This window comes from Parus major, chromosome 5, assembly GCF_001522545.3.
Source record: "Parus major isolate Abel chromosome 5, Parus_major1.1, whole genome shotgun sequence".
Lineage (NCBI taxonomy): Eukaryota > Metazoa > Chordata > Aves > Passeriformes > Paridae > Parus > Parus major.
In genome coordinates, this window is record NC_031774.1 from 36,770,322 (window position 1) to 36,796,995 (window position 26,674).

A 26,674-nucleotide genomic window follows, 5' to 3' on the forward strand; every position below is an offset into this window, starting at 1 on the left:
CGTGGGCCCCGCAGCCCCGGGGGGCTCCCTCAGCCGGCTCCGGCGGTGGCCGGCTGCTGCGGAGGGGGCAATGGCGGCGCGGCTGCTCTGAGCCAGCAGCGCTGCCTGCCCGGCGCTGCTCCCCTGGCCGAGCCGCCTTCTGCTTCTGTGAAGGGTTTGTCCCCTGTTCACGGTGGCCGGGCGCTGTCAGGCTGTCCGCTCACGCCCCACGAGGCGGCACAGGCGGCATTGTGTCGCTCCCGTGTGCCACGCAGCCTTGTCCCCGCTCGCAGAGGATCTGTGCTGCTGCCGCGGCTGCCCCGGGCTGTGCAGGGAAAGGCCCTGGGCACAAAGGGGCACGGCACAAAGACTGCTCGTTCTGCGGTCTGGGCAGAGCTGCTCAGACAGTGGGGCGGGACACAGCACGTAGGGCAGAAGGTGCATTAAAAGATGGGAAAATGACATACAGGAAAACGAGGAAGGACGACTCTCCCAACCGTGTTCTGCTGTTCCATTGTGAGCTGGACAGGGCTTCAGGCACAGGACAACAAACAGAGTATTTTATCTCTAGCCCATCCAAGTGGACAAGAGGATTCTCAGTCATGCGTGACTCTGCACCCTGAACTGGTGTGTCTGAAAACCAAGAAATCCTAAAAATTGAGGACCTCAAGGAGCTGTACCTGTGAGTCTCCAGGCTGTGTTGTGACCAAGCAGCTCTCTCTCCCCAAAACAGTTGAATTGCTACCAGTGTGGTGGTGGAAGTTGGCAAGCCAGTGTTTGTCAGCATGCGTGTATGTGTATTAGAGTCCTCTATCTATGTTAGATACATATATATACGTATATTCATACCACATTGTGTGAGGGACGGGCTGACATTTCTCGCCCTGTTCTCCATTACTATACATTACTGTGTTGATCAGCTGAGACACTATGTTTCCAATATCCTTTTTTACTTATATCCTGCCCTCTGGATATATCCTGCCCTCTGGATGCAGAATTCAAGACTGATTTGCATCATCAATATTCAAAATTTGATCCATCAGCCTTGAATCACTGATCCAGAGCTATAATTACCCCTCAGCTCCTTACAGCCACACATTCAGGACTTTGTGCTGCCGCTGAGCTCTGTTCGACTGAAGTATTTTTTTTCCCAGATGATGGCCACTCAGTTACTTTCACTGCCTGTTCAAGTGCCAGCAATGTGGGACTCAGGAAGGAGTACCTTTATTGTATATCTGGCAAGCAGGTGTAGCTGTGCCCATGTGCAGTACATCCTCTGGTGCCACTGACCACAATCAATGCTGTGGACTCAGCAAACTTCTTCTAACATGTGCACCATGAACCTGCTGTGTGTGAGTGCCCTAATCTCATGCCCTTGCAGAGCACCCTCAGCCACCCACATGGGGCCTCTGCACTGCATATCCCAAGCTCCAAAAATGAAAGGTGGAGAGTTACCAGCTCCAGAGTTGCGTGGCTGGATAGGTGCTCCAGGGATGACAACTGCAAAACTGTGCATGACTCACCCTCTGTTTTTAACACCATGGAAACTGAATAATGAACCAGAGGTGCTTGCTGCTCTCTTCATCTCACAAGGTGCATACTTGAGGTATCCAGGCACTTAAGGGCTGCTGCTGCTGCACATCACTGACGGGTACTTGGCAGCCGTCAGAGTAGAGAAGCAGCACAGGCTGAAGGAGAAGTATTTTCTGACTTTACAGAAATCTCTGAGACAAAAATGAGTTTATCAGAATTTGAGATTATTTCTTAGAGGTGAAAAACAGGTCACAGATAAATAGAAAGGGGCTTCTCATTTTCAAGGAAATGAATTTTGAACTCCTGGTGACTGCAGTGATCAGAGAAGGAACTTGTGATAGAGCCCAGTGGTGAACTTTGGATGCCACAGAAATGACCAGTATCCAGCCAAAAGCAGTAATGACCAAGCAAAAGACAAAGCTGGTTCCTCACTTTGGCATCTCACAACACGCAGGAAGCATCGAGTTTCACTACCCCTATGCCACAAGACCTGCATCCCACCAGGCACCACCGAAATAGCCCAATGATTCAGAGAGCCCAGCAGCAGCAGCACTAAAAGCTTTGTGAATGATACCCTCTGTGGAGCACATGCCTCTGAGGAAGCCCTCCAAGCCTCCCTTCACCTTCTGTGGATGGAAGCAATGACTCACTGAAGCAGGAGGCATTCTTTGTTTGGATTCAACTCTTGGATGCTTATTAGTGAGAAATTATTATAATGGACTAAGCTGCCTTATGCTTTGAAGCTCTTTGGTATCGCGGTCCTTTCCTTTAGTGCATCCTGTTTGCTTCTCTGCCATCCTCGCTGAACTCAGTGTTACCACTTCAGCCTCATTTCCAATGGAAACAAGACCTCTGCTTGACCTCCTCAGGCATCCCCTCTCTCACTTGGGCTAGTCCTTGTCTCAGTGACTTTTAACTTGTTAGCTTGAGTTAAATCTGACAGAAGAATAGAGGTCCCAAAAGTAATTAAGATCCTCATTTAAGTGATTAAATTTTTTAAAATAATTATTTTGCGATAGAAGAAAGCGGGGCTACATGTCTACCTGTCCATTCAGGAACTTGTTGGTTTCTGCTAGGAGAGCTTTTATAGTGTAGCCAGATTACCTTCAAGAGGACTAAGCAGAGAGAAAGAAAAAGCAGAGAAACATACATAGCTGCACACTGAAATAACCGAGAATCTTAATACCATTCCATTCAAAAAATCAACCTGTCAAGGGAGAGAAATTCTTAGAAACCTGTATTTGATGAGATCTGTTGCTCAGGGCACTTCTTTTTCCACTTTGCTTGACCTTTTGCAGGGTCCTACATACCCGTGCAAAATACCAAGTTTCCCTCTAACAATTCTGTATTTTCAGTGGGAGTGCAAAGAATGTCAGACGAAGTCTAATTTCTAGTAATGTAAGAGAGTATTAGAGAAAACCTGTGAAAATGCTAACACTGAGTTTTTCTCTTGCCTTACGCTGCAGATACATTCCTCAAAAAAAAACCAACCCAAAACAAACAAAAAACAAACAGAAAACACCCACAAAACAAAAACCAGTAAATATATTTGACTCTTAAACTGTGGATCCTGGTGAGATTTTGCTGCAAGTTAGGAAGATTTGCAGCGCCTCTCTGTGAGTTAATTCCAGGAGCCTGAAGCGAGGGGCAGTGTGCTAGTGTGAAGCACGGATCCCCAGCAAGCCTCATAAGGGAAGCTCCAGCCCCCACCGTCCCTTTTCCACGGGTCAGTTCAGCCTCGTCCAGCCGGCTGTCCCCAGCTCGCTGCGGGGCTGGGAGCCGGCCTGCCGGCGGCAGAGGCTCGGGCGGGGTTGCGGACGAGGCGCTGGCTGCCGAGCAGGCGCTCACGCCTGGTGGGCTCTGCCCGCGGCGGGGACGGGCGAGCCGGGCCCATTGCATCACCTTCACCGGGAGCCGCCCGTGCCAGGACATTCCTCGGGTGAGTCACGGCCCGGCTGCTGCCGCCGCCTCCAGCCCCGGGCTGGCAGCTGCTGCCCCGGGGCTGGGAGCGCTGCCTGCCCTGCCCTCCGCCCCGCCGCCCGCACACACCGGGGATGCGCTGCGAGAGGCGGCGTGCGCGGAGCCCGGGCGGCGACGCGGCCTGAGTGCTGTGATGCTTCACTTGGGTTGAGCAGCCTCTTCTCTGCCATGTGGGGAAGGCCTTTTCAGCCCGTGCAGGGATGCCCGAGGAGCAGCAGCCACATGTTTTTCGGGACAGGGTGGAATTCCCCCTCTACCGCCGTGCTGGTAATTCACACGTGTCACTGAATCACAGCGCCGGGCAGCCACGGGGCTGTCAATGGACAGCGAAAGAGAGATTTAATTAAAATGTTGTGTCTTGGAATGATGTCATGTTAGGGATGGTATTTAAACACAGCAAAAAAAGGAAATAAAAATTCTTCCTGTGAGAGAAACATGAAAAATAACTGCGGAACAGAACGAAAAATTCCCCTGAAGTCTAAAACACAGGGAAACTTTGCTCAGCCTAATTAATAAAAACAGAAGATAAAAATTGCCTTTACCTAATTAGCACAAATTTGACTTTTACAAAGGTTTACACATTTGAAGCACTAGAAGAAATAACTGTTTATCCTGCTAGCCTATGTAATTCCCGTGTGTCCTACAAAATCTGTCTCTAATTGCTTCAGTGTCCTTCTGTGATGTACATGCATCAACAGCACTCAGCAATTTTTACACTTTCACCATGTCTTACAAAATAAGTGATATTCCATATGCTGGGAGTCTCCAAGTTTCTCTTCTCAAGCTTAGAAAGTCAAATTCTGCTGCCTCTTATGCTAGGATTTTAGTAGACCTACTAAAGCACAGAAGCACAAGTTTTTGTTTCTTTTTAAAATCAGAGCAGAGATAAAAGAGATACTCTGTGTTGTGGCTCAACAGTTGTTTCTTTGCAATAATATTATATTAATTGTATTACATTACATATTATATTTAGTATCTAAATTTAATAGATCTTACACAGAGAAGGATTAAAGACAACAGTAGTGTTACTGAAGTGCACATCCACAGTTCTCTTAGCAGTGAGTTCATCTTGTTTATGTTTCTGAAAACTTGTTGAGCTACAGAGCAGCGACTCCTCTGAGCAGACGAGCATGACAGCTGGAAAGGATAATTTCTTGAACAGCCTCAGCCTGGTTTGCAGGACAACTGCCAAAAGTTAGGATACAGCCAGCCATCTCAGCAGATGGCACAGTTTAAACTGGTGCACCTTCAGAAAAGGTGGCAATGGTTTCCAAAAGCTCTTTTCCTTTAGGATAGGTGTGTGCAGACCTTTGAGTTGCTGGGGCTGGCTGACACATAATGTGTATAATGACTCAACTTTGTTACGCTCTTTTTTACAGAAAAGCCCCCCCGAGACAGCCAGGGTTCCTGGCAGAACAAGGAATCCTTATTTTTATGTGCCTGGACAAGTGCAAAGCAGCACTATATGCTGATTGTAGAGATTTCAGCATTAATCCCCAGTCTTCCAGGTTTGGCCTAATTCTGCTACTAACCTTCATTGCACTGTGCTTCGTTTCCTGCTGGGGTTATGTCATCACACTGGAATAAGGTCCTTGAAAAATGGACTTTCTAATCATGATCAGCACTTCATGACATTGCAGGTCTGATTTAAGGAGACATCTTTTAAATACAAAAAAGAATCACTAGGATCAAATACTCTTCCAGGAGACAAAGGAAGCCATGACAAAAGTGTCAAAATGGCAGAGGTTAATTCATATGTTTAGATTGGAAGTTGTAAAGGTCAGACAAAAAGGAGGACACTTGGTTCTAGAATTCTAATAGAATTCTAATAACTCTTAAAATTGTTCTAGACAGATCTCTGACTCAGTTTACAGCATTGCATCCGAATTAAAGGAAATTCAGTTTGATGAGGGTTGAACCCAAGGGTTGGTTCTAAGAAACCTCTAAAAAGCAAAAACTATGGAAACAAAAGATGCACTGTCTAAATCTATTCAAGCATTTCAAAGCCCCTCACAAGGTAAGGTGCTTAAAAAGTTGATAGTGCCTTTTAAAACCACTAAGCTTTTCTTTTTCAGACAGCTATCCAAAAATAAAACATTAGCTAAGCCTAACATGCTAAATACATGAGTTGAGATCACTTTCTGGTGGTTGAGGATGGGCTTTAGGATGACTGAGGCCCAGGAATATTTATAACCATTGCTGGATCGTGAGGCCTGTTGGTCAGTGCAGAAGTGTCCTCTGGTGACAGCAGTGCTCACAAGCTGTGCCAGGACTGCAGAGCCCAGCATGTGACTGATGGTGGGATCTGCACAGGAATGCTCACGAAAAGCAGCTATGAAGCCCCACGCTGCCCAGAGTCAAATGCAGAACTGCCATTCAAACCCCAAACATTTTAGCAACCTGGCTCCCATTTCTGCCATTTTGAACACAGAATTCACAGCAGCTGAGCCACAGCATTGCCTTTCTCTTCAAAGTCCTTTCCTCTCCAAGCTAATTTCATCTGTAGGGTGCTGGAAGGAGAAAAATTGGAAAGCACATAGATTATAATACACATTCTTATAGGAATGTTAACCCAGGAACTAGCAATATAAATCCTAAATAAATTGTAAGATGACACTAGCAAACTGACAAAACTAAAGTTGGACTGTATGTTATCCTAGCAAAGCAAGGTAATCCTTGTAGAGAATTCCTTCTAACCTTGTTACAGGGAAATTACGGAACAAGCATGCCATTTTCAGTCCCTCCGCATGGCATGGTTAAACCAGGCAGCACAAGCACCAGAATAACTCTAGACCATGTTGCTGTGACACAATGCTGGTGCAGCAGCTCTGTTAGTCAAATAAAGACCCTTTCTTTCGTGGTTCTTTGAAATCAATCTGAGAAGACAGAAGCGAAAGCTGATCTTCCATGGCCATCGGCCAGCGTTTTGGAGAGTATGCTGTCATGTAACATCCTTGTAGGAAACTTGGCCCAATCAAACATTTCTCTCATCAAAAGCAAGTGACCTGAACAGCTGGATAAACGTTGTGAGCAAGCAGGGAGGCGCAGGAGGAATGCTGGAGCTTCTCCCCCCTCTGGCAAAGGCTGTGGGACGTAGGTGTGGGCTGAGCAGCTCCAGGCTGGCCGGCTGCTGCTTACCAAGAGCTGTTCGCAGGGCAGTGGCCGATACAGCCCTGTCTTTGGAGACCCAGGAAACAATTTTTTTTCCTTCTTTCATGTCTAAAAAAATATATTTAAAATTAATTTTGACAGTTTTTCAGGGAAGAAGCCCTACAAACACAGGAAACGGATATATTACAGTAAAGAAACAAACTTAACATTTATCTCAGTGCACTTTTTGGAAAACACATGCAGTCTGTGGCTTTCAGCCCCAAGAACATTTCAGGTGTAGCTTGTATTGATAGGTATCTTAATGTACTCCAAAATGCCTTCCATTACCGGAAGGGAGCCTACAAGAAAACTGGAGAGGGCCTTTTTGCAAGGGCATGCAGTGACAGGACGAGGGAGAATGCTTTCCCATTGCCAGAGAACAGGTTTAGATTACATAAGAGAAAGAAATTCTTCACTGTGAGGTTGGTGAAGCACTGGAACAGGTTGTCCAGAAAAGTTGTGGCAGTGTTACCCTGGCAGTGCTCAAGGCCAGGTTGGATGGCTTTCTGAGCATCCTGTCTAGTGGAAGGTGTCCCTGCCCAGGGCAGCCAGGTTGGAACAAGATGACTTTTTGAGGTCCCTGTTAACTCAAGCCATTCTTTAAGTTCTAAGATTCATGAATGATGACCATTGTTCTAATAGTCAGTGACTTAGAGCAGTAAAAAAATCCCAAACTTTGCCCAAGTATAAACACATACAGCCACAAATACACTAACATATTTTAGGGATGGTGCTACATCAGCATCCCTATTGGGAAACAAAGTAATCTATTTACTTTTCTAATTCTTCTGATTTTCAGCACAAGTTACTTTACCTTTTGCATCAGTCTTAATCCAGACTTCATCTTCAAACCTGAGTGCCCTGAAAGCTTTCTTACTGGTGGTAATGGGAGATTCTCTGAGGGGTTTTTACACAGGCCTGATACTGGACTTATACAATCTATCACTTTGAAGGCAAGGTTTTAATAGCACTGTCTAAGAAAGCACCAAGTTAAGGGAAATGGGTAGCTGATGAAGGACAGGAAGAATACATAATACTTGGTAGCAGGCTGAGGAATCACAGAATATCTTCTTGAAGCAAGCTAGGTAAAGCACCAGAAGCACCTCTGCAGACCTAGTCTGTGTCACTGTTGTGAAGATCAAGGCAGTTTAGCAGTGCAAGGGGAAGATCTCTTAGAGTTACAGCCAAATGCTGTACAAAAAACTTCCTGCAGTCATCTGGACACTCACCGGCACTTCCTTTAGAGTGAAAAGGCTTTTGCAGGGTAGAAATAATCCTTGCTAGCCTCAAGAAGCATTATCTGGAATTGCTGTGATCAGTTACAACAGTGATCACCAAAAGGTAATGTGACCAGCGTTAGATATTTATTGAATACAAACAGATAAAACTTGGAAGGGACAAGATTGCTGCAGGGTAAGGATTAATTCAGTGGTTCCATCAATGATTCATAAACCACAAGTGTAATCTCCTAAATCCTAAAGTACTAGATTACCAGTGCTGCAGAAGCATGGTGTTGGGTAGGACTCCAGCGCGGTCTGCTGTCCCCAGAGACCTGCTCCCTGCACATGTCCATGGAAGGCTCTTCACTTCTGGACTGTGACAGATGCAGGGACACCTGGCTGTGGGGCAGCTGGTGACTGCCGTGAGTGGAGTGGGGCTGTTCAGGGCCTGCCTCCCTATAACTATATTATACATTCAGGCTGGTTTTCAGCTGCTACATACTGGTTTCTAATGCCCATATTCACTAAGATTATGCTAAGATCATCTTTCTTTATTGTTAATACTAACATTTAACTGCTCTCTCGTAAGTGCTTGAAATCTCACCCCTCCACAAGAGCCATGCAGAAGTGGGTGCTGGGGTACTGGCCCCAGCTCAAACCCCTCACAAAGAAGACTGCTAGCTCACATCTGTCATGTGGACTGCCAGACCAAAGCAACACAAGCTTTCCAGCATTGTTACAGACTTCCAGAAATCAGACTTCCAGCAGGAGAATGTGACACTGGATATGCCTGTTCAGGTGATCACCTGCCTCCTAATGCAGGTGAAGGGACTTGATACAGCAAGTCCTAGCTACACTGGTGTTGACACCTAAACGTGAACAGCTAGTATCAGCTTGACTGCAACCACCACAGGAGGACACAGCCAGCATTTGAAGTGGCCTTCTCCTTGTGACCTCATCCTCTTTGGGTAGGAAGGGCTGCTACTAGCACCAGCAGTCACTGCAGGGATTGGTCTTCTTTATCTTTGGTAGTCTGTGGTGGCCAGGAGGCAAGCAAGTTGTCTTGGAGGAAATGCTGGTGTTTCCTGGACAAGAGAATCCTCTTGGCTGGGAGCCCAAAGGGACTGGTCCCATGGTTATTAAAGACTTATGTACAAAAAAACATCAGAGGAAATTGCCTGGGGTAGTTACTCAGCTCTGACATGAATGAAAGAGGCAGAATTTGCACAGCAGTAAAACCAGCTGGTATTGCAGTATCTGGATACATGCCAGGGCTAAGATCTATGTGAGCTACCAAGAAGGGCAAGACTTTCACTGTTGCATTTTGTTAAAATGCTTAGAGGACAGATGCTATACTTGAAGCTCAAGGAAGCCTACTACCTGTTTTCTGTAAGAGTCTGGTACAGCCTCATTAGTTTGAATCTAAGAGAAAGCTGCTCACCCTATCCATTTTGACACCTTTATGACAAACTTTTGCTTGGAGCCCCTGACATACTGAGATACTGTACAGACCTTACCCTGATGGTAACATCAGGTGGGATGACTAACATGGTAACACACATATATGTTAGGGAGGAAAGATGGATGAAGAGCATTAATATTTCAGCCCCTAAGACAAGGAGGGAGATAGAAGTTAACTCCCCTTTCTCCAAAGGCCATAAAAAAGATATCCTGACATAGCTCAGAAAAAACATCACTGAAGTTTGAAAAAGCTTTGAAGAATGTACCAGATCAGACAGTCTGCTCTGAGGAACTTGGTTCATGCCCCGTGAGCACCACTAAAGCCAAGGACAGTCAGATCTGAACTGCATGTATGGCAGACAGGACTATTTTAGGCACAGCTGTTCAAAGCAGAATACTACTTCCTGTATTTCACCTTCAGTGTATGTAAGTGAGGCCTCAGGCTTGCAGACTTAAAGGGAAATTTGTAACTTCATTCAGCACAAGCATACAAACATCACTGTCATAAGCAGAGATTTGGGTTGGATTGCTCCCACTTGCTCTATCCAAACTCAGTTGTTGAGGGGATGCTACTGAAGGAAGTAACTTTGGAACTAATGAACAGCTGGGAGTAGGTTCGGGACAGAAAGTATTTAAATTGCATCTGCCACAGATAGACTTATTCAGCTCACTGTGCCCCTCCTCAAAATGTGTTCACATTCCAGTCAATGGGGGTTATTCATGTTAACAAGAATGAACACAACTGTTTGTGTGAACTACTAGTCAGGACTTTCACAGCCTCTCAGGACTGGACAGATGCAGGGGTATCAAGTACAACTTACACTTTGCAAACAAGTCTTCTGCTGCTCATATTCATTGCAGAATTTAGCATTCTTTACTCGGAGCATTTCTTTTGTGGGAAGAAAAAAAGTCTCTTTAATCTGGATAAGAGATGTCAGTTCTGAACAGGAAAGCCTCCACAGAAACTCAGAAGTATTAGCAGACATTTTTGAACAACATCCCTCCTCTTTCTCATTCTAGTAATTTTTTAAAATTATTTTAAAAAACCTCCAACCCACAGCTGCAACACTTTGAACTGATCAGTCTTCTATGCACTGCCACCCATTCCCTAAACTCAAGAGAATGCCCTTTCTTGCCACCTCTAAGGCAAAGTAAGCACTACAGCAGCCAAAGAAAGCCCACAACTACATAGCAAGTAATTGTTAGGAGCATATTCAGGTTTTAACCCTTTAACACAAGCTGCATAAAAAATACAGGGGGAGAAAAGATGCTGCAGCAGCAAGCCTCAGGTTTCAGTTTTTCCTACCGTTCTCACCTATCCCCCAAACTTCCGCTCCATACTTTTTTCTTGGAGTGTGGCACACCTACAAGAGGGCAGGCAGGACTGATTTAAACATATTAACTCAAACTGAGCTTAATAAATTTAAATTAATAAATATTGAAAGTAAAACTATCAGGCATAGTAAGAATAGTTTAAAGAAGCTACTGGCCAACTGAACAAATCTGTAAGGCTTTACACTGTTAGAGATCCAAATTAAAGATTCATACTTGCACTACTTACGTTACTGTGTACATACGGATGGACACCTGCATCCCCCAGAGATCAGCTACGACAGTGGCTGCAGCTGCCCAGAGTGCTGGCTGGGCTACTCATACTGGAACCAGATTCTCCTGTGCTGCCTCCAGCAAACAGTCCTCATAAGTTAATGGGAAGGTGGTGTAGCAGTACAACTCAAGAGGAAGTCCAAGCTCAACATACTTTGAAAAAATGTGTCATTTTATTTGTACACTTCCAAAGTTGAATGTAGAAATTTAAAAGTACAGTCCTGCAAATTTACTCATTGCTAGAAGAACTGCCAGGGACACGAGAAAAGTATTTATTGATTGATCATCAAGTCAGAGGGGAATAAACAAACAAACAAACAAAACCCCGCCCCCCAAAATTTAAAAAGTTATGGGACTTTTTTTTTTTTGCCCCAAGTACAAATTTTATAAATACAAAACAAATTCACAAATTACTTTGAATGCTAAATAAATATCTACTTAATAAACTCAGACCGAATACCTCCAGCCAGCACTGGTACAGTACTTGAAAAGATATGCAGTTGTACTCATTAGTGTTGAGAAGATATGCTCAAACAAGTTTTAACAACACACACAGTTTCTTCAACTGTGCTACAGCAGAAGATTTTCTCTGAGTTGATAAAGCCCTCAATACCACAGCTCCTACAAAATCTAGAGGATGAAACAAGGTTATTTTGTGCAGGAAAAAACAAAGTACTTCTGGAAGATATCTGGACACATGAATGTATTAAAAATGTACAAAACCTCTGTAAACCAGTACTGTATCCAGTACATCTATCAAAATTATTAGACACTGAATAAAACTGTAGCAAAGGTAATCTTTCCTACATTCTCCTGAGTGCTTAATATTATATTGAGAATATAGTGCAGGCCACACTTCAAGGTGGTTAAACAGTTGTTATTGCTTTAAATAGACATGACGACTGCGTAATTTAACAATCCATTTTAATGAATGTAATAAATTCCCTCAAAAAAATCCTTTGGAAGGCAGAGGTTAGATTCGTGACTTCTTCGCCGCAGGAGCGGTGTGGTCCACGTTACCAGATGTGATCGGAAGTCCAAGCTTTTGAGCCTGAATGTGGAAGAAAGCTTGAAGTCTAGTTCCAGCTTTTGCTTCACTTGTGTTACGAGGGTTGTATTCAAAGCAGTTCGAAAACATCAGCTCAATATCTTCAATGAATTCAGCTAGTGAATAAAATAAATTAATTACAGAGCTGCAACACAAAAATGTCTTTACATGTATCAAGCTTCTTTCACTGTACCAGTGCTGTTCCTTGTAAACATTCTTAAGTTTCCCTGATTATCAATACAGGAAATAAAAATCAGACAGAAACAACAGTACCTTTTCTAATATTCCATCAGTGTCACCTATTGATATTAAAGGCTTGAAAAATTACCAGAAGTTTCATAGCTGCCCATTTCTTATCTATCATGTATGTTAGTAGTAAAGGAACTATATTCAACATATTTTATTTTAAAAATATTAGTAACTGCTCTTTTAAAAAACCCAAAACACACCGCCAACCCCCAATGCAAACACAATTTCAGTTTTCTAATCATCTGACACAGTTCTATTTTAGGACAAGTATTTAAAGTGAGAGAACATGGTACAATATACTCCTTCTAATAAATAATACTTACATGCTAACTTATATTCACATTTATTCACTTTTTCACGAATTATATTTAAGGCAATAGGTTTTTTGATGATATCATAGTAGTCTGGTACCTAAAACAAAATCCAGACAAAAAGATTGATGGACAAATGGCTTTAAATGGAAGCTTAAATTCTGCCTATGTAAAACATAAAGCAAATCATGTATCAGAAAGGATTTGTTTTGCTTTTAAATAACAGGAGTCCTACACAATTACCTTCACTGCCTGAACTGATTACTAGTTTTCAGGCACTGCTTTTCTGTTTTTTGTATCATTCAGTTAGCAGATTAAAACAAACATTTGCCAGCAATTAAATGAATAAATCTACAACTGTAAGAAAAGTCCACGACCAGATAAGCATTATCCGTTCCAGCTATTCCCATCTGTCAAGTACAAAAATTATTTCCAATATTATACATTTTTTATTTTTCCTGTAATATATTACAATGTTAAAAGCTCTTTAATCATGAGTAATAATCATTTTGACTCCACCATTCTTCATTCAGAATTCTGAGATTCCATTTAATTGTAAATGAAATCTTGAAGAGCAGCAAGCAGGAGACTGTATGCAAGTACCAGAGAGCAACCACCACTCCAGAACAACTATGGGATCAAGGGTCAGGGAAGGAAAAGGACTGCCTAACCTTAAGTGTAGTGATCATTTGCATCCAATTTTGAATTCCAGTAAGCACCAAGACTAGGGTGACTGTCTCACAAAATGGGGTGGGGGAAGTGAAAGGAAAAGGTATATGATGCAAACATGACTTCCCCCTCTCCAAGGAAAGATACCCACATGCACCATCATGTATGTTTTAAAACAAAGTTTTTAGTTATGGCCTGTAATTTTACTCTAGATCAAGTGCAACCTGCAAATGAACCTAAAGGAACAATTAGTAGAGAAACAGAATTAAATTGACATATTTTTCATTCCTTTCCCTTTAGGAGTGCTGTTTATGAAATTACTAAAATGAAAAGTAATCTTCTCTTTCTGGCTTGCAGTGCACAGACCATTCAATGTATTCTTTATACTGTCTTAAAGGAAGCTATAAGATTAAACCAAAATATCTATTGTGATGAAGAAAATTTGGGTGAGGTATGGACTTCCAACTATATGGAGACTATCCCTTAGTGATTGATTCCGGCAAACCAGAATGCCCTGAATTTTGGCAGTTTAGCTTCAGCATCAAAATTAAGTTGAATTCTCCATCCTTCCTTGCATTCACCAGATTCTCGCCCTTCCCAACATAATTCCAATGCTTTAGTAGGCAGTCACTAATCTCCATTTCATTCAAAATTCCTCTCCTCCTCCTCCTCTATGCTTACTTCGTTCATTCATGTTTGTACATCATTCTCCTTGTCCAGGTAAGATTAATCCTTCCAACTATTTGTGACTCTGAATTCAGAGTTTCAGGTCTTCATTAAACAGCTATCACTGCTAATTTTAGCAGAACTTTTAAAACGCCAAACTCCAGATCCCCAAGAATGTCTGTGCAGAGCTGCCCCAGACAGCTTGGAAAGGACAGGCACTTTGGCAGGGTCAGATAGTTCCAGCAGTGCCTTACAAGCCAGTGCAGTCTGCAGAAAGCAGCTTTGGGAAGTTTTATTGTAGTAAAAACATCTGGAGCAGCACTAACTTTGGGTGCTCATGTTATCATCCAGTATTTTGAAGTTTAAACAAGAGGGAAATTAAAAAGCTACAGAATCACTTTTTATTGCATTATACTTAAGATCAGCGTGAAGTTGTTTCTATTTTATTATTTATCACAGGTCTGTCCTCAGAATGTCTTTGCATAAATTAAAGACTAATTCAACTGATTAATTAATAACCACTACCTTTAGCAGCCCTGTGCTCTACTTATTTGGTTGGCCGTTTTCAAACCAAAGCATTTCACATTTTAAAATGCCCCATGAAAAGCATGCTTGAAACTTTGTGAATAGCACATCAATTCTAAAAGTTATTTCTGGCACCAAAGATCTGAGCTGAAATGCGAGAGTTCTCCTGAATCTCATTGCTTGGCTCTATCCCCATTTGGACCATACTGTAAATTCCCAAGGTTTACCAGCAGCAAGCAGGACTCTCAGCCATTACTGTTCCCTCTACAGTTCTGTCAGTTACCTGGATTTTGGAAACCAGTTTCATGAAAGGCCAGCTGTCATCATGTCGCACCAGTTCCACTATGAGTTGTTCAAAAGCTGAGAGTTCATGGACTCCGCCTTGACGACCTGAACTTCTCCTGTTCAATATCGGAGGAGATGATTCTGGGGAAAAAAGAAACAACCCAACACCACACGAGACAAAATTTAAAGCCTGACAAGTAAAATTAAAAGAAAAAAAAAAAAAAAGTTGAAACACCATTATTTTGGGGTACTAAAACTGTAGTTTAAAAGCACAAGGCATGTAGTTTTGCCTGAAGTATTAAATATACTCCAGTCTTGTGATTTACTACTAAAATGTTTCTCTTGTCATACAAAATGCTAAGTACCAGGACTTAGCTGGGTGCCTCCTCCATTCCATTAATTTTGGACATTATTTTTTTCACTGATTTCAATCTTAAAACAATTTGTTAAACACTTGAAGAAAAGCCCTATTAGAGAAAAAACAGAATAAGCTGCCTGCTCCTAACTTTACTTTCACAAAACCTCTATTCAGAGTGGTTTTATCTGCTTTCAAGGGTAGTCAGCAGGGTGGTTAAAGGAAAAGCTCAGAAATTCTGAATAGTGACGGACAGACACAGTGCAGAATACAAGGCTGCCACACTGGAGTGCAAGCTCTTTTACACTCTTCAGTCTCACACTGGGTCCTTTTTGTTTTTAAAAGGTTATTGTATCTTTCCACGTATTTCCTTACCATTAAAGTATTACCTTAACAAGCAAGGACACTGTTAGCCCTATACCAGACAGACAACATTTTTCTTCTAGCAGCAGTTTCTGTTTGTGTGTGTATATTCCCATTTTCACTACCTTGCCTCTATCTGCGTTCTTCACTGTTTAATTCTTTAATAAAATAAAATCATAAAAGCTGCAAGTAAACATTTTCATTTGCATGGATTAAGACACTGTGAAATTTTCTATCCACTTATTATTATACAGCATATTGTGTGCAAATATGAAATTTCAAGTATAGATATGATAAATCTCAGATGGCTGAAAATTTTAAGATTCACTTATCTCAATGGAAAACAAAGAAAGTGTCTAGTTGGAAGTGGCAAAACTGCCCTCAACCACTACTTCCAGTCTCCATGCTCTACCACACAAATATTTTAGCAAGGAACAGAAAGTGGATTTTGCTGTGATGAACACATTTCTCTAACCTGTAGATTGTCGTTTTCTGCCTCTTCTCTTGGGCTCGGCAACAGGAAGAGAGAGCTTTGAAGCAGAAACTGGAAATTTCCTAAGCCTTTCACTGGGGTCTGCAGTATCAACAATTCTAAATCCAAGAGAGTTGGAAGGGCTGTTTTCCAGTGTGCTGTCAGCGCTCTTTCTTCCTCTTCGTCTTCTCCGAGGACCAAGTAACTCCACAAAAACATCTGCTTGTAATGAACTTTGGCTCTGACGAGTGGTCCGACTATTAAGTCTTAAAGTAGGCTTTGTCACTGCTGAAGAGGCTGATTTTATGTTTCTTAAACCCCTTCTGGTAATTTTTGATGAAGATTCAACTTGCTGGCTCCGAGAAGCATATCTTGCCTGACGCTGGCTGTTCTGACTTGAGAATGGATTGTTGAGTTTGGCTGCTCTCATTTTTAATGGAAACTTGACCTGGGATCTTCCTTGCTTTGATGGGCTACAAAGTGAACAGTCATATTTATTTATTCCAAAATGCCATTCATCTCTTCCCTCAGTTTTCCAATTCAGCATTTAAAAAACCCAGCCATTCGAGGTTGAGCTGGTAAGCAGCTGACTTGCAACCTGAGGCAGTCAGTCACCCATAATAACTGTTATCTTAAATACTGCTCTGGGGTCTCAATAAAACGTTACATGGAGTACATACCTTAAAGAAATGCTCAGGATTCTGATCACCTTTGCAGCTTATGCAATAGGAATACATCAACTGAAGCACCAGTTATCAATTTCTTTAAATCACTTATTTCTCACAGCAAGTGTTAATTACTAGGATTTCTGAACATTATTAACAGCCACATAAATAAAAGACACTTGCAAAATGCTACATATAAGAGTTATGCTCTGCTCAGGGTTTATAACTAATACTCAATACTCCCCTTCCTTTACAGGGGAGAGAGAAGATCCTAGAGATAAATTTATTTCCTGAGGACATGCACATTCCCTCCAACTACTGAATCTCAACTGTCAGAGCTGCAAATAACCTTGCTTTAGACAATTCAAAAGACTACCAAAAAGAGAAGAAAAATACTCTGAGATCAGAAAAGTTTCCTTCAATTTTTATGCTGCTGGCATGTGTATCAAATCCAATTTTTACTGAAATTATCACTTTGTATTATTGAGTTGATTGTGTAATGTTTTTTGGTTGGTTGTTTTCCAAGGTGGTTTTCTTGGTTGTTTGTTTGTTTGGGTTTTGTTTGTTTTGGTGTTGTTACAGTTTTGGGGGTCTTTTTCAGGGGATAAGGGTGGTTTGGTTTGTTAGTTGGCCTTTTTGAAACAGCTACTGCATTAGTAGCATCAAGCCCTCCCAATGTCATGTGGCCTCCAATAGATTGTCTTCCCTAATGTTCTAATACTTACTGTATGCATCTAGTCCTCCAAAATTCAAATCTGGACAAAAACAACTCCAGGTTTTCTCCAGAAAACCTTTACTGTTTGAAACTCTCTCCACTTTACATTCAAACTGTAGCTGTACAGAACTGCAGCTCTGATGGCCTTCTCTCACCCATACATCCAAAGCTGGAACTTTTATCCTGAAAAGTAAGCCCAAGTCCAGTGGCCCCAGCCTTTGTCAGTATTAAGTCTTTTGGTAAAAGACAAATTCGTAACAAGTTGCCATTTTTCTAAAAAATAAACACCTTTTTCAAACTAGGGTTTCAAGATACATGCTTATGTGAACAATTACTCCACATAATGATCAAGGTGATATTTCAACAGGTCAATTTACCTTATCTCTTCCTCCTCTTGAGATTCATCCTCCTCATCTTGCTCTTCTTCATAATGCTCCTCCTCACTTTGTCCCATCTCATCATAGTTTGCCTCTTCTTCCCCTTCTAGTTGTTCAGCAGTCTCTTCATCACTTTCCACAGAGGGTCTCTGTCTGGAGGAGAGGCGTCTAGAACGCTGTTTTGGTCGGCACTCTGGGCAAAACCAATCTCCTTCAGGAATGACCTAGAAACAGAAGGGGAGATGAAGAGAAAAAGCATTGGCAACATGCAATTATGTTATAAGAACTATTCAAGTTCTGTGTGAAAAGGAAGCACTTCTTTCTCCTAAGATACCTTCAGCTTGGGCCTGATGCAGTACGTATGATATCCTCGGTCGCAGCCATCGCACAGCACCATGCTTTCTGCATCGCCTTTCTTCCGACACACTTTGCAGCGAGCATTGAGGATGGACTTGGACCAGATGACACTTCGATCCAATGTAGACAGATGCAGGAAGACTTGGGATAAGCTGGTAGAAGAAAGAAGTGACTCTCTCCAGCGATCCAGAACTGTTTTATAGGACCGTCCACCATCACTGGCATCTTCCATTGAAGAAGGGGATTTAAAAAAATAAGAAAAATGACAAACCCCCACAGAATTATCAAACTTCATTTTCAAAGATCCAGGTTATTCTAGAATATGAGGTAATATTATGACTGTCAAACAGACAGCAAGTAGCAAACTGGGATAATGATTCAACCTTAGTCTTATCTCTTCAATACTAGAGTATTTTCTCCATAGTTTCGAAGATGCTGGAGCTTTAAGATTTTACTCTTCAATACCTATTCGACTTAGAACTTGCACATACATAGGTCATTAATAAGACAGTAAACTCAGATATCAACCTGGAAACCTAATTTGATTCAATTTATAAAGTATGAAATGTTACTTAAGATATGAAAAAATGATCACACATTCAATTTACCTTCCTTTGTATTTACATTTGGAAATCTCAAAATGTTTAAAGAAAGTACCTGAAACTTCACTGGCAAAGAACAGCTTGAAGGCACTTATCACCCACACTTGCTCCAGTAGAGTCTACCAGAGAACGTTTCTGTCCATGCCTCCCTGCCTTTGCTCCTGCCCTGCACTCTGCCTTCACAAGCACCTGCACCTCTGTGGGGCTGACCAGGTTGGGTGACTGATTGGGATGAAATGTAACTGCTTCCTGAATACCTTTTAAGCAATGTAGCACACAGGAAGGACCTGTGGTGCACATCAAGTGTCAAACCAAGTAACACACGAGTTCCTAATTAAGTCAAAAATAAATAGGGGAGGGAACAGGGGTGAGAAATTAGGCGGTATTTTCAAATAGTTTTGGTTTGCAATCCAGGCCACACAAACACACACACTGGATAGCAAGGGGAACAGTACCGAATAGGAATGGGCAGCTGGGAACTAGAGAACCAGATAGGCTGTTTGAGAACCTGAGAGAAAAGAGAAGGTATAAAAGACACCCTGCACTGCTGTTTCTGAGCAGAGAGCTAATATCTTTATTGAAGCTGAAAGTTATTTCTTGCATTTTAAAGTAAGAGGGTTTGAGGACAGGAAGAGACAATACAACAGTACTTTTGATTATGGAAATGTCTGAAGACTTCTCTTCAAAAGTGAGAGCCCAGCTACTACTGCTTGATCTCAGTTGATTAATGATGCACTCAAGTATATAATGCCACCTTGCCTGCTGCACTACTGACAGTGGGCACACAAATGGCCTGTGATGCACCTGTCTGTCAAATGATTTATTCTCAGGAACAGGAAGAGAAAATATCTAATAACAAATAAAATGAAAGAACAAAAATGAGACTAATTGCTCTCCTGGCAAGGCCCTTCTGCCTCATCAACTGGCTGCCAGGATTTGTCTAATCTTGCATACATTTGCATTAGCAGCAAGCAGCACAAGAGAAGTGATGGGAGAAGGCAGACGATAAACAGGCAACACAGCTTCATAAATAAAATACAGCCACTCCTGGACTGCAAACCTGTATTTCCTAACATTTCCTATTACTTGGTCCTTAGGCTTCCTGTGTTAAATTCAGTCTTCTGAACACAGTGGACAAGGTCCTTTTCACAGCACTGCAGTATATCTCCATGTTTGTTTGCTTTTTTTAATTCAATAAGAAAATTAAAATAACTTAAATCAGATTTGTATTGTAACTCTTACTCTTAAAGACACTTTATCTCAAGCATATATATAGCCTGGCAAGCATTTATTTGGCTAACAATGACAGATTCACCATTATTACTTTAATTTGGATGTTATTTTCAGCCTGGATTGGCTCACCAATATAGTTCATCATACAACATGACAAATATATTGCAACTGTAAATTTGCAGAGCAAGTAGAGATGACAATTACTGACCACAACCTGCTTCAGCATGTCCGGCTGCTGAAACAAACACGCTAAACAACACCTGACTGTTTTAGATCCCAACTGGTAAAATAAAAATAACACTTTTTTCTCCCATCTATCATCTTTCTCCTTTATATTGTTAACTTGGAGGGAGAAATGGCCTCTTCCTTTGTGTCTGAGCAGCTCTACACTGCACAGTGGGATACCCTTCTGTCAGCTAAGTCCTCCAAGCCTTGCTACAATGCAAATGAAGTCATTTGACAGATCTATGCACTCATCTATCAATAGCTAATTGAGTTCAGGGAAGGGTTTTCTATTTTAGTGTTTCTAGAAAGGATATGCAGTTGCACAATGCTGTGAAGTTTCAGAAAAAAATGGGGACATTAAAAGAAAGGGGGGAAAAAAAACCAGGATTATGTTAACAGGCAGATTTTGGTCCCAAAGTGATAAAAAATACAGTTCTTTATTTCTGGCTGCAGAAACCTTTTTTTTTAGTCTTAAATATTTGAGCTGTATTTGTTTCATGTTTAAACCTTTGTCTTCAATACTTTCAATGTAAGGAACTGGCTACAAAATTAATTAAGTAAAAAACAAGAAAAAAAGAAATTCTGATAAAATATTCAATGCTTTCTAATTCTTAGCAATACAAGTAACATTTAAAATTTACCATCTCTCTGACTAGTCTTGTCTTTCACTCTCTTCCTCCTTTTATACCCCCAGTGGTGCCTTTCATCATCTTCTGCATTACCTAACATTAAATTCATAGAGTTATTTCAAATACCTTTTTGAAGCATGGCAGATTATTTTTTAATTAATTTTTATATTCCATACTTGTGTAGTCTAAAAACATAACTTGAGCAGTGGTTCTCAGTATGTTCACAGAATGAAGGGTAAGGGAGTACTGTGCATGGAGGAATTGCACATGCCACTGTTTACTTTGACTCCCACTACAAACAGAATGCTTGAACTAAAAGGTCTGAATTCCTACCCAGCCTTACCTTTCTGTCCATCTCTGGTGCAAATGGCCACAGGAGCATATACTAACCACAGGTTTCTCAGCAAACAATTTTTCTGGTCTGTGACAACAAACCTCCTCACAGCTCAGAAAATGTAGCCAGGTTACAGGCACAGCTCTCAAGGACCAAGAGAATTAGTTCATCTGTCCACTTGAAACAATGTTATTTTGGACATTTTTGTGCAGTAGTGATCTCCAGTATTAAAATTATTAAATTAACCTCCCAGGAAGGAAGAGCCATGGTGAACCTCATCTGCACCAATTACAAGGCACCTTCTTTGACTGTCTTCTCTGAAGAGTAAACAAAAATTCTGTATCATAAACAGCCCATTTCCACCTTTGCTGCCTCTGCTCATGAAACTCTGCAGGGAAGTAATGAAAGCATAAGAACACAGTATGTGTATATACTAATCATATCCCGGGATACTGCCGGAAGATGTCTGATGCTATTATGAGGACAACTATAAATAGGAAACACCTTTGGGACTACAGGAAACAACAACAAAATTTAAAAAGAAAGGAATGGAATAAAGACAAGCAAAAAGGAGAAAAAAGTTGGTTTGAATTTTTGTTTTGGCATGCAAGAAGTGCATGGCACAAATTACAAAGTAGGCAGATGGTTCCCACCATCAGTCTCAAAGGTGCTCCCATGAATTAGAACCCAACCTTTTGCATGGAAATCTGAAGGATGCTTAAATGACTGAAGTCTTGAACTAGAGCAGAAGGCAGACTTTTTTTGTGGATGCCTCACTGAACTCCAGGGCAACCAAATCACTTCATCATTTTATACCTCAACTTTCATATTTCTGTAAAAGGAATGACGAGAGCCATTACTGCACTGCAAAATATTTTTAAATGTAAGGAAAAGTAAATTTATATCAAAAAAGAAGCAAAATTCATAACAAAAACTGCTTGTATTTCTTCCTTTTCAAATAATTTTTCTTCTGAGAAGCAGCACTTCAGAGTTTCCTTCAAACAACTATTTAATAAAGAAAAAGGCTTTTTTACATCTTAACTCTGAAATTTTTGCAGGAAAACAATGTACTGCAACTGCACCCCCTCCTTTCTGTGAGTCTCCTATAACATTACCTTGGGCTGCACTGAAGGAAGAAAAACCAAATTTTCATAGTAGTATTTAATGAAAGGATTGCAAAAAGTTCATAATTAAGAAATACATGCAATTTAAATCATGTTACATTTAATCAGACAACAGAAGATTAGTGGGCATCTAGCAGCTCTGTAAGGCTGAAGGGGCCCTTTCTGGGGTTTCCAGATCTCCTTTCACATCACTATCTTCTCTGTCAGTCTTTTCTTGCTCTTCCACTTGAACATTTGGTATGCACCTCAACTCTAAACCTATCAGAATCACCAGCAAGGCTCTTGGCAGCCTGATGGAGCCTCAAACAAAAACGGAGCTGAGAGGAGCAGCTGGTGCTTTTACTGCTGTGCTGGGTCCCTTTGTCTGCTCTGCACCCTGGAGGCCACCAGCATAAACCTGCCAGTGACTGCAGGGAATTTCAGCGTGCTGGCTTTAGGACTAGCAGCCACAAATAAAAACTAAAAATTGTTAAGTATGGCTCCACTGCCTAACAGGAACAGAGCAGAGGAAAAGGAGGGATAGAGAAAGCAAAGAAACTTTGCAGCGAAAGCAAGAACTGAAATAATGACAAGGACAGAGCATTTTCAGTGTGGCTTAAAGCAGAAATGCAGGGGCACTCTTTTTACCACAAGCGCTCCCCTGTACTGCTACCAAAACAGAACTCCTAGCACTTGCTTCACTTCCAATATTTTACTTCAGTGGTAATTCAATCAGCCAAAATAGTTGGAATTATCAGATTTAACACGAGAAACAGTTATGCAAGGCATTTTGTCTAGGGGGGGTTCCCTTACATTACTGGAACAACTATTAAAAATCACCCCTCCTGTTAGAAAAAAAAAATGAGCACAGAGATATAGTAATCTATCTAAGAACAGTCAAATAAAACAAAAAACCCCTCAAACTAAACCTCAGTGGTTACAAACTTAGAGCTAATTTCTATCATCAGAATACTGCTGGTCACACTCTAGAGGGGTCGGAGAAAAAATGCATCACAGCTTTAAGCACACAGCAGTCCTGAAGAACAAGTGTCTACTTTTCATGAAAAGGTTTAGTAGCACTACAAACACCTCCTTGTCAAGCTAAGTAGAGAACTTTTCTATGTCTGTAATACATATGCAATCTTGCCTTCATTCAGATTCCCCTCCTGCTAAAAGCGGCCCATTATGTAACTGAAAACATGAGACATTTGGCACCAAAAAGCAAGAGGGAACCTGACACTGTTGCTTAATGGTTAGGGCAGTAAGCCAGAGCAGAGGACACCTGGGATCCCTCCTGCTCCTCAGTGATGTAGGTTATTCTATACATTACTGTAATCGTAGAGCAGCAGCACTTTTCACAGCAGAAGAGATGCATGGGCACATTACAGTAAACAAACATCAGAGATTTAAGACATGCAAAACACAGCATTTGTTTTCCTTATATGCTCCCTTTGTCACTCAGTATAAAACACCTAAGAGAACAGGATTTCCAAGTTAAGAAAAAACCAATCCGCCATCATTCCAAAGGAAAGGTAAAAACATGAACCAACAGAAGATGATGGCAGAGTTGAAACCACCAAAAAGGAGACAGAGGACTGCTAAATAACTTTCTCTCCAACACCTCTGGGGCCTTTTTCTTCTTTTAGTCTTCTTCCTCTAATTCAGGATGCACAATCAATGGCCATAGCCTGCTAATAACCATGTTTTTCCCCTTAGGGGAATAGTAAACTTACAACTGTCAGCAAAATATTCTCAGACTCCGCATGGAAATAAGAGGCATATAATGCACAATGTATCTACAACTTGTAAAAGTATATGGAAAAGTATATGAAAAGTACGACAAATGCTAGAGGTACTGTCAATTAACTGCTGCACAGGTTGCAATCTAGTCATATAGCAGGAAATAAGCTGTATCATGCCTGGCTTGGAAAGTGCAGACATATTTGAGTTGACCGAACACCCAGCCAAGTAAAGCTTTTTTAAACAGCTGCGGTTTCAACTATTCCTGTGCTCTCCCCTTTCATCTCAATCATTTGCTGCACTTCCATCTTCTAGAGGTCATCGCACAGATATCAAAAGCTTGTGGAAGGGAACCCATGCCCACGTGTCAGTCTCTGGCACAAATCTAGCTCAGACCCATCTTCAGTGTTAACTAATACCCACACAGCAGGCTCCATGCAGGAGCAGCCAAGATGCAGAAACAACTTCAGATCAACTGCACCACAGGGCATTAATATCTTGTGTTAACACACCAAAACATGCATTTTCATTTTCAGCTACTACAGCAGAGTCTGCCAGAGCAGAAGGATTTTACACACAGTGATTATCAGAGGAGAGTATCAGTCTACCAGGGTGTGTAGCAGCTGCTGCTCTGGAGGACCCTGAAATGCACTGCAGTGGCAAACCAGGGGTGAGATGTAAAGCAGCCCACCAAGCACATGGCACAGCTCATCCCCAGTGTGCCATCCAGACAGGAAGCCTGACCAAGACAGCCACCTCGGAAAGGAGGAACCACGTTTACACATTTCTCAATGGTAAAAGTCCACTTCCAAACTGCAAAAAGATCCAAAGGAAACCAGACCTGAGGGATCACGGGAAAACAAAATGACTTTATGCACTTTGGATCCTGTCTCTCACCTCTGGAGCCTCATTAGAGGAAGCCAAGTAAGGAATATGTGTCAAAGTCAAGCTATAATCTGCTTTGGTTTAGATTTTTCTTGCAACCTTTTATTTCCAAGTTTTATAGCACAAATGCAAAACCTGAGAATCTTAATGTTTGCAGTGTAAGTCTTTCCTATATTTTACCCTAAGTATTCTATTATTGCTGAACAAGGTGAACTAGTCCTATATTGCTTTCACTGAAACAGTATAAAAAGAAGCAAACATTTTACAACCTAGAACTGCATGACATACTGGCCTCAACAGTAATTCTGAATTATAGTATTCCCCCAGAAAGCTTGATCATTTCTGCCCAAGGGTACAATTTGTCTCCCAATGCATAACTGTAGCACCACATAAACATGGTCACTGAAATAATCTAATGTTAAATAAGCATGTACTTAAGCATAAAATTTGCTTGTTAATTAAATACATTTTATATATATATATGTACATGCGTGTATATGTGTAAATATATATATTTACACACACATATATACACACATATACATACATTATATATAATATGTGAGTGTGTGTGTGTATATATATACACACACTCACATATGTATATATATATATGTATATATATTTGCACACACACACACACATATATATATGGATATGTTAACTTTTTGTTCTTTTCCCCAAGATGTCCTTCTAAAGCATTCAGTCTTACGAAACAAACAAGTGGGCTTGGGGTCAGGGTCTTATTGCAATGTTGGGGTGATGTGTTTGGTTTGTTAGTTACAAAATCTTATGCAAAACTAGAGATATACTTTAAATTCTGAGACTTACCAAGGGGTGATTTGAGAAACCTGCGCTCAATTCCTTGTTCTATTTGAAGCAGTGCAGATGCCAAGTAGTGGACCACATTACTGATGGGCTGAGGAGTACTTGTGCTTGTTGATGCAGCACTTGGAGCTTCTGTTTTTAACCCAACGAGTCTAGAAGAGAAATGTATAAAATTATCTTTGAAGTCTCTGAACTTAACACCAGCAATACTTGCAGATGTATCTACAGAAGCTTCTTATTTTAACTTGATGTACATGCAGGGATTACGGACATGAATGGATACTACAGGTGTGGATTAACTATCCTACTTCTTATGTTTGCTCAGCTAGCCTAGGTAATCTACATAAATCATCTTTAGGGAGCAGTTATATAAATTGCAAGAAATGCGGATGAGAAATTTCAAAACTATTAAGACTTCCAGAAAACTTGATGTGACACCCATCACCTAGTTTATGACAGATTTTTGTGAAGAATATAGTCCCAATAATTCTTCAGTGAAAACACTTCCAGCAGTTAAGTGTAGCCTTTTAGAACACATCCACCTGCAGAAGTTCAACTACACAAATCCCTACAATTCAAAAGATTTTTGAACAGAAAATAAAGAAATAAAGTGATTTTTAAATGTAATTCAAGACTTGTTAACTTGTACGTTCTCATTCTTGGAGGAACTTTATAAAATACTAACTTTTTATGTAAGGGTGGTTAAAAAGCCTCCAGAACAATAAAAAAAACAACTAAAGAAAACTCCTGATACTGACCAAACAAACCCCACAAACAAACAAACCACCGAAGAGGTAGTTTTCCAATGAAACAGGGCCAAAAGACTAAGTAATAAGTTCAAAATGTAGTTAATCTTTCTGAACCACAAGCATTAAGTAATGGGTAGGACAGAAGCTCACACTACTGAAAATAAAATTCCATTTCTATTTGGGGTTTATAAAAAATTATCTAATTAAGACTGTCTGGATTCTGCTTTATTCTTGTGAATAAGCAATGCTTTTGGTTGTCCCTGTTCTTTTTTCCCCACTTAAAAGCTATTCATTGTATTTTGCAGTCACACACATTTTGAGAGCCTGAAAGCAAACAGAAAGAAAGCTGCATAGTTATTTA

At 41.1% G+C, this 26,674-nt stretch overlaps 1 protein-coding gene across 3 annotated transcripts in view; it reads right to left on the reverse strand.

The window, feature by feature from the left end:
* Nucleotides 1-11,079: 11,079 nt before the first annotated feature.
* BAZ1A (bromodomain adjacent to zinc finger domain 1A) overlaps nucleotides 11,080-26,674 on the reverse strand; it is a 65,475-nt gene continuing 49,880 nt past the window's right edge. Inside the window, exons 21-28 of one of the 3 annotated variants that reach the window (XM_015629831.2) lie at nucleotides 25,568-25,716; nucleotides 20,687-20,767; nucleotides 17,963-18,210; nucleotides 17,629-17,852; nucleotides 15,875-16,344; nucleotides 14,680-14,822; nucleotides 12,549-12,636; nucleotides 11,080-12,092 (exon numbers count right to left, since the gene is read on the reverse strand). In XM_015629831.2, the coding sequence (XP_015485317.1) occupies nucleotides 11,902-12,092; nucleotides 12,549-12,636; nucleotides 14,680-14,822; nucleotides 15,875-16,344; nucleotides 17,629-17,852; nucleotides 17,963-18,210; nucleotides 20,687-20,767; nucleotides 25,568-25,716 (1,594 nt within the window). In that variant the 3' untranslated portion in view covers nucleotides 11,080-11,901. The remainder of the gene's footprint in view (nucleotides 12,093-12,548; nucleotides 12,637-14,679; nucleotides 14,823-15,874; nucleotides 16,345-17,628; nucleotides 17,853-17,962; nucleotides 18,211-20,686; nucleotides 20,768-25,567; nucleotides 25,717-26,674) is intronic. The other 2 variants (XM_033515361.1, XM_033515362.1) reach the window with 2 other exon arrangements.